This window comes from Ahaetulla prasina, chromosome 4, assembly GCF_028640845.1.
Source record: "Ahaetulla prasina isolate Xishuangbanna chromosome 4, ASM2864084v1, whole genome shotgun sequence".
NCBI lineage: Eukaryota > Metazoa > Chordata > Lepidosauria > Squamata > Colubridae > Ahaetulla > Ahaetulla prasina.
In genome coordinates this window covers 51,613,826-51,628,236 of record NC_080542.1, presented here as the reverse complement: position 1 = coordinate 51,628,236, position 14,411 = coordinate 51,613,826, and the positions used below count along the sequence as shown (strand labels likewise).

The window sequence follows — 14,411 nt, the reverse complement described above, 5'->3', positions numbered from 1 at the left end:
ATTGACTTTGCTTGTCAGATGGTTGCAAAAGCTGATCACATGACTCCAGAACAATGCAACGTCACAAAAGTGAATCAGTTGCCAAGCATCAGAATTTTGATCATGTGAGTATGGGGATGCTGCAGTGGTTGTAAGTGTGAAAAATGGTCATAAGTCATTTTTTTTCAGTGCTGTTGTAACTGAACGGTCAATAAATGAACTGTTGTAAGTCGAAGACTACCAATATTTACAATGGTTGCGGCATCCTAGGATCATGTCATCATGATTTATGACCTTTCCTAGACAAGTTCTAGCAAGCAAAGTTAATAGGGAAAACCAGATTTTCTTAAAAACGGCATGATTCACTTAACTGCACTAATTGTAATCACACAAAAAGGTCATAAAAATTGATGTGACTCATTTAACAAGGGAAATTCTGGTCTCAGTTGTGATTGTAAGTCAAGGACTACCTGTATTAGATACTTTAAAAAAAAAACCTTACAGCAAAATAAAGCCCAAGCTACAGCTAACAAATTAAGTACGGTATTCCCTTCTAAGTTTAAATGACAGTAGAGAAAATGTAGTAACTTGTCACTGACAATTGAAAATATATTTTCAAGAAGATAATTCAATTTTTCAAGATTGGAGCCCTGGAGTTAGCACACTATTAGTAATTTGGGCCTAATCTCATTGAACACGAGGCAGCAGAGGACGTAATGGATAATGTCCTTTGCTTGGCCAACACCTTAAGGACAGAGATGTTGTTTGACAGAGAGTTTACAAAAAGAAATATCTCCCTTTGAGATCTTTGAAAGACATGGTTTGCAGGTAAAGATACATTAAAGCCCTTCCAGTAAAACACTGGTTATGTTAACTAGGTTCCTGTAGAAGTTTCTATGTTTTATAATGATGATATCAAGATGAACATTTGGGTGATAGCACCTCACTGGCATCCCTCTCAAAAAGCCATTTTTTTGTTATTTTATCTATTTCAAGAACTGAAGTCTCCCCAAGGTAAATGGGAATACATTTGTTTATAAAATGGGTGACAGACATTTGGTCCATTGGATCCCAACTATATAACACAGAAAACAAAGAGTTTGGCAAGATGCTTTCTAGTTTCTTATAATGCCCTAACAATGCAAGATGTATTCTAATGGTGATGGAAGGTAGCCTTTCTCCATCCTAAAATAGATAACGAAGGTGCCCTGAATGTGGAGCCCACAATCTTTCTAACGATGTTGTTTTGAACTACCTCTTATTGGGCAATAACCTTCTCATCTCTCCCCCAGATCTCAGTCCCGTACAACAAATGGGCAATCATCTTTCCTTAAAATATTTTAACTTCAGGGGCTACCATAACATGTACAAAGAGTACACAGTACATTTAATAATGTCAGTAATGAATTGTGATTTTAGTTACATTAAACAATGCTATTTGAGATTTTGTTGAAGAGTTAAGAGTTGAGGTCACTGAGGACATATTTAAAATAAGTTTAGTTTATTTAGTGTCAAGTTTCCTTTAGTGTTTTGAAGCTATTTTTCATCTTCTTCGTCCTAGGTTCTAATGTTTTGTCAGTTAAGATGACAATTTTTTTTTCAGAGGATGATATTTCACACAGTTTCAAAGCAATCAGGAGTGACTTGCATCCTGGAAATTAGGTCACAGATTTTCTGTTTTCCTTATTGTCCCATTTGTAATAGCAGGTTCTCATCACTAAGAACTGCCTTGGAAATCCAGATTGAAAGGTGATACATTTTTCAAAATGTGGAAATAGACTAAAAGGCCTGATTCTGCTTTCATGAGCTTCGGAACAGATACGATCTAGCTGATGAATCTAGGGAAAAGGACAAAAATTAAAACTTTAATATTGGGCTTTTATTTTAACCCCTAAAATTTTGGTAATTGGAACCTTTCTGAATATTGCCCTTATTGCCCTCTTTGGGCCCATTTAGAGAGAAATAAATCTTAGAATCTAAGGGATCCTTGTTTCTAGTTTTGAAACCTGGTCACAAACTGAATGCTGCTACACATATCTGGTTGTTAATAATAGGTAAGTCATTTATTTTGATCCAGAATCACATGAGAAATTTACATTGTGGAATAACCCAAATATGTAGATGGTAGGGTGGATGTTCTATGGGAAAAAGTGGACCAAAAAAATCAGTTGATTTTTAAAGGAAGTTTTAAAGACTTTGTATTTCAAGTATGATTCTGCTTCATAAGATATACAATTGAAACCTGTACCACAAAAGATTATCGTCCAGAAGCTTTTGGAGCTTTTCAGTTATCAGGAATATTAAAATCTTTAAAAGATACAACACTTGAAGTGAAACCAACAATTCAATTTTATATAAAATTCAAAACTGAAGATTAACATTATTTTCATGCCTGAACTGTGGAACAAAAGAATTGTAATATCCATTCCTGAAAATTTGGTGATCTAGATTTTATGTAATAGGAGAAAAATCTTTCTTGTAACTCAAGAACCAAAGTTAGTCTAAAAATGTTATTTTATTGGACCCCTCTCAGGGTATGTTTGAAAAACCCTAGCCATCATTTTTTTCCTATGTGCTAGTGTTTGTAAGAAATTTCAGAGTTCTTTCATTCATGTTTGGTCAAAACATAAATAGTTTCATTTGGTTTGAAGTCATACGTTAATACTGTTTTAGAAATAATTATAAATATGTAAATATGAAGTTAAATTATTTTCCTGAAATATGGAATTCATAATTTTATCAAGACCTTTGACTCTGTCAAGCCTGGAGTTCAACAAAAAGGATAAATTTACACAGGTGGAAAGATATTATAATGTACAGTATATGTATTTTTTAAATTACATAATAATTACTTTATATATTTTTGTTGGTGATTTATATGTTGTACATCACAGTTAATATGAGTTCTAATAATGTGATACTATGAATTGTAAATTGAAAAGTCACATTTAATGCAACCCAAAATACAGTTATGAGTTTACCACATGCACAATTAAGGCTAGCAGGCACACTTTCCTTTTTGAGGTTTAGACATTCCTAACCATTCAGTGTGATTTTGGAATATCTGAATCTATGGTAGATTTTTTTTGTTCTTACTTTGCTTTACATAATATCTTTATTACTTCAATAACCATACATTTAAATTATATTCTCTTAATACTTTACTTAATATTTAATTAATACGCATATAAAATTTATGTCTAAACATTTTCATTGTCTATTTCTATTGATCATATTTCCATAGAAATACGACTTTGAATAGTGCAATTTCATATAATTCATCCACTTCATGAGATTCATTAACGACACTAATTGAAACCTACCTGTACTTCATTGATGAAATAAACTTTTTACAATTTCAGACAAAGACCAACCACATAGGAAGATTAGGGCTAGAAGGATAGTTTTATGTAGACGCTGTTTACTGCTGCTATTAGCAAGTGGCCTGTTTATTACTTTGATGGCAGCATATCTCTTTTTTATTTTGGAGAAACATTCTACAACATGATAAAATTGATTCCTCAGGTTAGTTTTCAAATGTACATGTGTGTTTTATACTTTGGAAGGAAAGAAAGATTTTTTCCATGAATATTGTGAAAACTGATAGATTGGAAAATGTAATGATACAATTTTATGCGATAGAGTATATTGTTAATGCCTTTATTGTAATTTTCTTTGTGTTCACTTGTTTCTATACAGCCTTCCAACATTTTTTTTACAATGGATAATGTAGTAAAAGTTGGAGATTTTGGCCTAGTAACTGCAATGGACCATGATGAGGAGGAAGAATCTGTTTTAACACCAATTCCAGCTTACGACAGACACACAGGGCAAGTTGGGACCAAACTCTATATGAGTCCAGAACAGGTATGCTTATCTAATTTACAGGGTTCTCATAATGCTATTTCATAAACTAAAAAATAAATGTTGGCATAATTATTGAGTACATATCAAATGTGAGTCAGAAAGTTCCCTGTTTTGAATAGTACATATGTAATATGAGTCAGAAAGTTCCCTGTTTTAAATGTCGCCCCATCTACAAATAATATTTTCTAATTGAAAAATATTTTCTGACTTACTAGAAAGTGTATAAGGAATACCTTATTCAGAGGAATTATAAGTTTTAATTGCTAAATAGCTTTGTGTTTGCATTATGTTATTTCTCCATTTAGGATTTAAATGGCACTTATTATAGTTTTGGTCAGGGGTAAAATCTACTTACTTTCCTTACTGGTTCGGAAGCGCATGCGTGCATGTTACATGCACACACAGACCTGCGCATGAGCAAAACCTGCATATGCAAAGAAAGTAAAAAACACCCTGGTTTTAACCAGGAAGTAATGACACCTGGGTGGGTGAGCCGCCTTCACCATCGGATCGCCGGACCAGCAGCCACAATCACTACCAGATTGCGCAATCCGGTCCAAATTGGGAGCATTTCACCCCTGGTTTTGGTGGGTTTTATTTTTACTCCAGTCATTATAAAAATAACATCAATATTTTGATACTTAGACTGAGAAGTGTTTTTGATGGCATTGAATGTATAACATGCAATATAACAAAAATCAATGCTGCTGTATGGGAGTTCTTGTTCAGCATGCCAGGCAGCTAAATCTTTCCAGACACTCAATTTCATCTTCACCAGCCAACTTCTTACCCTATTTTATAACCAGTTAAGCATGCAGCTCTCTTAATTTTGGTCTTTGGGGTTTTTTCTTCCCCTGGTAAGAATTTTTAGTCAAAACTAGCAAGTTTGAAGTTCTTCCAGATATGTTAACAGTTCCCTGTTGTTTCTGTGCAACTTAATATTGTTTACACTTCTGTTAGCTAAACATTTTTGAAATTCTAGAAAAATCATTGTTTTATTAATAAGGATTTTAGGAGAACATAAGTAAGTGAAATGAATATTCCACAATTCTCTAGAACATTTGCTATTATAAGTTAAATGTATTATTTTACAAATGCACACAGTGCCTAGTCTTGTTTATTTGGGACATTGTTAGCTTGTTCATGAGATTATATTTAGTTTTGATATCCATGTTCCAAATATCTTACTATTTAACTGTTAATAATATTTATTAAAATGAATTGCTTTGACCTTATTTGATACAAAGTACTCTCTTAAGTAAGGGACGCAGTGGCTCAGGGACTAAGACAGCTGAGCTTGTCGATCGAAAGGTCGGCAGTTTGGCGGTTCGAATCCCTAGTGCTGCCGTGTAATGGGGTGAGCTCCCGTTACTAGTCCCAGCTTCTGCCAACCTAGCAGTAAAAGCACATAAAAATGCAAGTAGAAAAAATAGAAACCACCTTTGGTGGGAAGGTAACTGCGTTCCGTGCGCCTTTGGCGTTGAGTCATGCCGGCCACATGACCGCAGAGACATCTTCGGACAGCGCTGGCTCTTCGGCTTTGAAACGGAGATGAGCACTGCCCCTTAGAGTTGGCAACGACTAGCACGCATGTGCGAGGGGAATCTTTACCTTTACCTTACTCTCTTACTTTGGTTAAATATTAAGATTTTGGGCAGAAATATTAGTGGGAAATAAAAATACAACCTGGTGGTTCAGTTTTTGATGGTTATTTCTTACTTTAAATTTTACAGATTTATGGAAATGCTTATTCACACAAAGTCGACATATTTTCCTTAGGATTGATCTTGTTTGAGCTTCTTTACCCTTTCAGCACTCAGATGGAGAGAGTCAGGGTAGGTATGCCCTTCTGAAAACATTCTTGGAAGAAAATTTATACTTTAGCAAGAAACTGAAAATTATTAATTTACCATTAGATGCCAAAAATCATATAAACAAAGAATAATTATTATTAGCTATGATTCTATAATTCCTATGGAGAAACTATTTGCTTAAAAAGTTCAGGAATATATTTGTAAAAGAATGCCTTGTCAAATATATACTTGATCAGAAATTGGGGATGATTTTTATATTGTTTTTTAAGTATGATTTTTAGGTTTTTTTTATGTCAAGATAAAGATTTCTAAAAGCTTGTATAAATATAATTACTGAGTGAATGGAAATAATGTATTGGACTCAACAGTATTAGGATAGGCACTTACATAAGAATAAAAACGTAATAAAATGTTTCTGTAATTTAAAAGCAGCAGATATTAATTAAATTACAAAGGAAGTGTCATTAACATAATTATGTGATGTTACAACTGAAAGAAAGTAAATCGCACTGATTATGAAATTTCAGTATATTTGCTTTCATAAAAAGAAAATATTGTCCTCTTTAGGACTTGGAGCTGAAACATGAGTAATATATATTTCAACACAAATAACTTTTTCTTTTAAAATGTTTTTACAGATTTTATATGAAGTAAGAAACTTGACTTTCCCACCACTGTTCATTAAGGAATATACACAGGAGGTACATAAGAATTTAAATTTCCAGCTTAGACGTATGCTTTAGCTTTGGCATTTTATTAGGACAAACTAATAATTTATTTTGTTATTAAACATCATAAGCCTGCTTGGTAAATTGTACTATTAATCTGCTATGTTTGATCTTCTCCTTCATGACTTAAATCATTAACTGAGGAAATTAAATTTGGGTTGTTTGATCCAAGAGATAATGAATGCATCCTTGATGTCATTGCGAGACTTCATTTGAAATCCCCATTTTATCATTCTGGAGAAGGGGAAATTCAGTCTGTTCCTCCAAAAAGTTTATAATTTGAACTTGTTTCTAAACTTAGTTTAAACAGCACAAATGATCTTTGTACACTTTCCTATCTAAAGCCAATTAGCCAGCTATATAGACTTTAGAATAAAGCCACAGTGACTTCCTCTCCAATATGTGCTTGTGTCTTTGTACTGATCATTTATTAAGACACAAATACTTGAAATATTGCAGTTGGCGGTCCTTCTTTGGTTTTCTTGCTATTTCAACTGATACAGATAGTGCTTTGCAGGTATACTGTCTAATGCTAGCATATTCTAATTTTAATATATATTTTAGTGCCAGAGAGTATTTACTTTAAGGTACAAGATAAAACTGGGGTGAGAGTGAGACAAAATCTATTCATAGCTGTTATGCAGAAATTTGTTTTGTCATTGCCGGGAAAGGGTATTTGCATTTACTTTGTAATAAGGGAACAGCAGTTAGATAATGATATCAAATGAAAATGTTTCACCATCTGAAATAATATTGTTTTTAATATTTTAGCATAAGATGGTAAAGCACATGCTCTCCCCAAGTCCCACAGAAAGACCAGAGGCTGCAGAAATTATTGAAAATCCTCTCTTTGAAGATTTGGAATTCCTTGTAAAACCAGTGCTCAGGCAACGATCCCGGACAATGAGTTTATCTGGAGTCAAGCATTCAAGATAGCTGAGTAAATAATTTGGCACAATTACAGGAACCTTGCAAAAGAGTTTAAATGACCATTTAAAACATTCCTGCAATATTCATATTCTAAGCTTCATTTTTTGTTATCTGATTCATGCACAATACTATTACCAAATGAAACTAAGAACTGAATGCTTTCAGTCTTTTTCAAGTGAATGATTTTCACTTCAAAACCTGGGCTAATTTAATTACACAGCATTATTTTGCATTTGAATCTTGTACAAATGATGCTTATTATGTAAATAAAACTAAATCCTGTATTTTTATAGAAACAATGCCTTCTAATACCAATATATAAGCCTTGATTCCTTTATATTTAAAAAAATGAAGATTATCTGAAAGGACCTAGAAGAATAAATTCAGTTTTGTCCTGGTAACCTACAAAGTGAAAATTATTTTACTGTCAGTTGCCAGGTTTAGAGCAATAATGTGATAGGCTTCTTTTCGGAGAAATTAATTGAAGAAAATATTTAGATTGAATGAAAAATATGCTGATTAAAAACAAACACTGTTTTGTATTTCATTCAATACTTTGGAATTGTGCCAGAACCAAATGAGGTAATTTTTTTTTCTTTTTGTAATTTCAGGAATATATGCCTAATATAATCTTGATATAAAAATTTTGTAGTAATCAAGTCTTACACATTTCTCAACTAAAATGTTATTGTTTAATAATGCCTTTTTCAATGTAAATATGTTAATTTTTATTTATAAAATTGGAAGAACAATCCATTTGGGTTGGTAGTGTACAGCATGCACTTAAGAATTATTAAGTGCATTAAACTATTGTGACTTTTTTCAAGTCTAACTTAATAAAATTACTTTCATTTGGATGTAACTGTGTTGTCTTTCAAGATTGAATAAAAATAGCTTAATTTGATCATTTCATCCCCATTTTTATATGGTAGCTTTCCAGCATCCTGCTAATTTTCCTACCTCTCTCCCCTACTGCATCCTTGCTTCTTCTACCCTGTCTTCCCAGATATATAGGAATCTCTCAGTTCCCCATTGCATTCATCACCTTCACCCACCTCCCCACTTCTCTGGGACTCTTTTTCAAGCCCTTCATAGCAGATGAGAAACTCCAGAACAAAAAGTGCTTGTTTAAAATAAATTTTAAAAACATGCAATAAATAAATAATACATGTACAAATATATTTGCAAACTGTCTTTTCCAGGCTTAATGCCCAGGAAATAAGTAATTGTATTTTTGCCATTATAAATTATAAATATTTTCCAAGGGTCTGAGATTTGGTACAGAAGCTATCCAGTGAGCTAGTTTATTTTTATCAAGTGATGTAAGAAATGGATGGGTACTTATTTCTCCTTCGAATTCCATCATGTTTTGCATATCTTTAAATTTGAAGGAAATATTTCTACCAAGTTGAAAGAAAAGTTATTAAATGTTTATTTCTATATGAGTTTGCTTAAAATGCAGATCAGTAGTTTATATAAAAACAAGTTATACTGTATCCATATTCAGTGCCAGAGTATCTTCCTGACTTCTCAAAATCAGATGGCTCCCACCAAATCATCAGTGTGATTTGAAAAAGAAAGTAGATCAAGGGAAAATCAAAAGGCTTTATATGTATATATTGGTATATAATGCTTGGCTTTGTATGTTGTTAACTATTTTCCTGTTTTTGTGTTAAAAAGAAAGTTGTATTTACATTCTCTTTTTTCAAGATTATCCTCTGCAAATTAATATGGGGATACTCAAAGGCTTGGGATGTAACTCTTAAGTCCTTCCTATTTTGCCCCTTTACTCCAAAATGCCAACATCTACTGAGTTCAAACTTAAGAAAGTAACATTCTGAACAAGGATGTAAAAGAATTAGGAGGTCTGAAATAGGGATACTCTCTCTGACCTGCAAAAATTCAGAAAATGACAAAATGGTAGCAAAGAATTTTCTGTAGGTTTTTGCTGCCATTTTTTTTTTTGTCAGAACCACAGTATGCCTTGTCTGTAGAACAATATACTTGAATATTTGAGGGGAAATTTTCCATACAGATGCAATCAGAAGTGGAGGAAAAGCTGGCAGCTTTGTAAATAAAACACAAGATAGAAGATGACAAAATGACTATAATAGGAGAAATTATAAATTTCAAGACCATTTTAGCTCTTAATGGTTATTAATTTAAACCAGGAAGTATTTCTGATGGGCAACTTAAGATAAAGGGGTCAAATCAGAGATTCCTTTTAAATATCTAAGTAAATATGGAAAATTATACCTGTCCATAAACAGCTTTATCTTCACTTTATAAGTTCTTATATTCTCAACCTAATAATAGTGTAAAATTAAGGTATTAAAATAAAGCTCAGTTGTGGATATACTGAAAGTCATAACTTTGAAAAAAATGATATATCTAGACAGAACCAACTGAAGTTATTCCATTAATAATAAATTCCAGTTAAACTTATCTTAATATAAGAAGGAAAAGTTGTTAACCATTTATGTGGATGCCATGTGGAAGTTAGGCCCCTCCCATAAAACGAGCCAACTAGAATACATATCCAACCTCAGCATCTTGAGACAGCTATTGCAGCCTTTATACTGGTATTTCAACATTAGCCACTTTAGGACATGTAGACTAACTTCCAGAATTTCTGGAATTTGAAGTCTACATGTTTTAAAGTTGCCACAGTTGAGAAATAATGCTTTATACCATTAGTGGCTTTTTTTCCCAAAACCAAGCTTGTTTTTGATCCCTGTTCTGAGGAATGCTTCCTTATGCTTTGAAAAATCAAAATGACATGATTGTGGTCTCTCTCACTGACTGAAAGTTTGTGCAGTCTACTGCCAAGTAATTCAGTATGGTATGGGAGCATTAATTTAAGAGCGCAAGACAGTGTGATCTTGATATTGATTGTAGAGATTCATTCAAATTATCATTGGCCTACCAATATACCAAAATAAGATACACTAGTATCTGTCATCGTCATTCATCTGTAAACATAACATTGTTTCCAAATATTTGATATTTGAAAGCATATTATCCCTGACTTCAATAAAATACGCCCATTATGACTTAAAGCCATTGATAACATTAACCCTCTTCTGAAATTCAGTCAAATGATAGGGCAAAACTTACTACTAGCAACTGCTGTATATTTGTATAAGTGTAGCTTTGTGCTGGGTTGAGAAGCTTTTCCTTTAATCTCTTAAAATAGTTTTTTATTCTGTTTTATTGGATGACCTGGGGTCTGAATATTAGGACAAATCTTCTTTCCCCACACTTTATATAATTTTGTGCATGCCTTTTATTTATTTTTTCCAAAGCAAGAGGTTCCAATTTTTTGACATTTGCCATCTTCCCAACTTCATAATATTCTTGTTTGAGATACACATATCAGAACTGTGTATCATCAGTTTTGTAAATGTATTTGAAGCAAAGATTTGAATAAAAATTACAATTTTTGTTATTATTGATTTCATAAGATTCTCAGTTTTCTGGTTATGTTTTTCAGAGTAATTCTTCAATGGGTTGTTTTCCTTGAGCCTTTTATCCAATCCAAGAAAATTCCTGGTTAGTCTCTATTAGCCAAGACTTCATTTATATACATGTGTTGGTTTTTTTCCAATCATTCCCAAAATGATGTCCCAAGAGACATCATTTTATCTTTTGTTTACACTGAACCACAATTGTCCAGATTGCAGGAATTGTTTTGAGGCTCTTCCTTGGGATAACTTCCTTAATTTAATTCCGTCCTGTTTGCAGTATTCCACAGGGCTCAGTACACAGTACTCTACATGAAGCCACTGGGTGAGCTCTTCTGTCACCATAGGATGAGATATCATCAATATGGTGATGAAAAGAGCCATGGTGGCGCAGTAGTTAGAATGCGGTATTTCAGACTAATTCTGGTGACTGCCTATTGCCAACAGTTTGACAATTTGATTCTCACCAGCTCAAGGTTGATTCAGCCTTCCATCCTTCTAAAGTCAGTAAAGGTCCAAATTGTTGAGGGAAAAACGTTGACACTCTAAACCGCTTAGAGAGAACTGTAAAGCTTGTGAAGCGGTATATAAGTCTTAAATGCTATTGCTATAATCACCTCTACATCTCTACACATGGCAACCCGAATGATGGTGTCTCTGCCCTTCCATGATGTTTGGAAGCTATAGGAATCTGGATGAGAGACAACAGACTTCAACTATGGCCTGGCAAAACTGAGTGGCTTTGGGTACATGGAGCCTCAGGAACTGAGTGTTTGTCATCCTTAGTTCTGGACAGGGTTGTACTACTTTGTTCAGATAGTTCACAACCTATAGGTTCTTTTGGTCTAACAGAATAGGAAACTTGGAGTTCCTTCCAACCCCTGCTCAAGCAGGAAACTATACTATTTCAGATGAATGGTTGTGCAATCGCTTCTTAAAAATCTCCAGTGCTGGAGCACCCACAACTTTTTGAGGCAAGTCATTCTACTGGTTACTTCTAACTCTCAGGAAATTTCTTCTTAGTTCTAGGTTGCCTCTCCAGATAGATAGATAGATAGATAGATAGATAGATAGATAGATAGATAGATAGATAGATAGATAGATAGATAGATAGATAGATAGATAGATAGATAGATAGATAGATAGATAGATAGATAGATAGATAGATAGATAGATAGATAGATAGATAGATAGATAGATAGATAGATAGATAGATAGATAGATCTCTATATCTATACATGTTTCCCTGAAAATAAGACCTTCCCAGATATTAAGCCCAATCGGGCTTTTGAGCGCATGCGCAAAAATAAGCCCTCTCCAAAAATATTTAAATGCATGTGCAGCCGGTCCCGCCATTTTCTCTAGTCAGGGTTAGGGAGACAGAGCTCGAAATCAGGTAAGATGGCAAGAGGAGCCCTGTCTTGCTCCATGCACCCCAAAATAATAAGACCTTCCTGAAAATAAGGCCAAGCGCTTATTTCGGGGTTCAAAAAAATATAAGACAGTCTTATATTTAATATAGGTAAAGGTTCCCCTCACACATACGTGCTAGTCGTTACCGACTCTAGGGGGCGGTGCTCATCTCAGTTTCAAAGCCAAAGAGCCAGCGCTCTTCATTATTAGTTAATAATTTAATGCTAATTTAATTTAATACTAATAATAAATTAGATTAACTAATAAATAAATTTATTAGTTAATCTAGTAAAACATATATGTTTTTTTGTAATTTTCCTTTAACAGCTATACATATTTTGTGGACAATGTATTGATTGGGTCAATATACTTTTTACACAATGCTTACAATAATAATACAATTAAATATACATAATCCTTGTCTTCTAGCTTCCAATCTTAAGATGCACATTTAATTATAATAGATGCCTTTATATATCAGTGTGTTTAATACTATTTTCCCAATTTGTACTCATCCTTTTTCCCCCATTTGTTGAGGTTCAACATTCACATCTTTGTCTTTAAACAATACCATTCTCTCTATGATTCTTTATCACTTTCTCCATAAATACATTTAAACATCAATACCATTTCTTCATACAATGTATTTGTTTTTCCCTGCTGAATCAGTAATATTTTAATATTTTAAAAATTACTCAAAATTCCACCATAATTTCAATATCTCAATTTTCTAGAAACTCCAATAGGGCCAATTATTAATAAGATTTAATCAGTCCTGGGATTATATCTCTAAATTCCCTGAATTTATAGTCCTTGAAATCTATAAGTTTTAATATATTTTTTACACATTGTTAATAATAATAATATAATTAAATATACATTATCATAGTCTCACTTTCTAACCTTAATATGTTTGTGGTTATAATAAATTCTATTATATGTCACTATGTATAAAACTATTTTCCCAATTTGTACTTTCTACATTTTTCTATTAGTTTTTAATACAGTCACCGTATTGCATGCTATTTTATCACTACCTATCATCTCTTAGCCTTTTTAAAATTTCATCATTTATTGACTTTTTGATAACTCTTTTATATTTCTCTCTTGGAATCTTATATATCTTTCTAACATTTTTATACAAACTGAATGTTCTCTCTGCCTTTCCCCCTGTCTCTTTCTGCTGCATCATTTGAATACCCATCCATAACGCTTTCATTTTTGGGGGAGATCTTTTTTCTCTCTCTCAGTTCTATTGTAAACCCTTAAAGGATTATCTATTTGATTCTTAGTACTTATTGTTACTGTCTCTTCAGTGTTTTTGTTTTCTTGTAACTTATTTTGATTTGTCTCCACCACTCCTTCTAATTTCTCATCTGTTTTCTGAATATTATCTTCATCTTTTCTCCCCATTTGTTGAAGATCTTCTACACTCACATGATTCTTTGTCACATTTTCATAAATACTTTTAAGCATCACTAACATTTCTTCATATACCTTTATTGTCTCTGTTGAATAATTCTGTAATAATTTGATATAAAAATTACTCAATATACCTCTAAGGTTCCAATATCCCGATATTTGAAAACTCCAACAAAGCCAATTGTTAATAAAATTGGATCAATCCCAAAACTATACTTCCAAATCTCCTAAATTTATAGTCCTTGAAATCTATAAGTTTTAATATATTTTTTACACATTGTTAATAATAATAATATAATTAAATATACATTATCATAGTCTCACTTTCTAACCTTAATATGTTTGTGGTTATAATAAATTCTATTATATGTCACTATGTATAAAACTATTTTCCCAATTTGTACTTTCTACATTTTTCTATTAGTTTTTAATACAGTCACCGTATTGCATGCTATTTTATCACTACCTATCATCTCTTAGCCTTTTTAAAATTTCATCATTTATTGACTTTTTGATAACTTTTATATTTCTGTCTTGGAATTGAAATACCTTTTTCTAACATTTTTATACAAACTAAATGTTCCCTGTGCCTTTCCCCTTGTCTCCTGCTGCATCATTTGAATACCCATCCATAACCCTTTCATTGTTTTGGGGAGATTTTTTCCCCCCCTCTGTTCTATTGTAAACTCTTAAAGGATTATCTATTTGATTCTTAGTACTTATAGTTACTGTCTCTTCGTGACTATGTCTTCTTGTAACTTATGTTGATTTGTCTCCACCACTCCTTCTAATTT

At 32.7% G+C, this 14,411-nt stretch overlaps 1 protein-coding gene across 5 annotated transcripts in view; it reads left to right on the top strand.

Annotated features, from left to right (window-relative positions):
• The window catches only part of EIF2AK3 (eukaryotic translation initiation factor 2 alpha kinase 3), a 63,401-nt gene that overhangs the window by 42,464 nt on the left and 6,526 nt on the right, over positions 1-14,411 (top strand). For 3 of the 5 annotated variants that reach the window (XM_058181199.1, XM_058181203.1, XM_058181202.1), the window contains 4 exons: positions 3,679-3,846; positions 5,580-5,681; positions 6,299-6,361; positions 7,160-8,175. In XM_058181199.1, the coding sequence (XP_058037182.1) occupies positions 3,679-3,846; positions 5,580-5,681; positions 6,299-6,361; positions 7,160-7,324 (498 nt within the window). In that variant the 3' untranslated portion in view covers positions 7,325-8,175. Of the gene's footprint in view, positions 1-3,678; positions 3,847-5,579; positions 5,682-6,298; positions 6,362-7,159; positions 8,176-10,811; positions 10,831-14,411 lie in introns of those variants that run through there. The other 2 variants (XM_058181200.1, XR_009154928.1) reach the window with 2 other exon arrangements.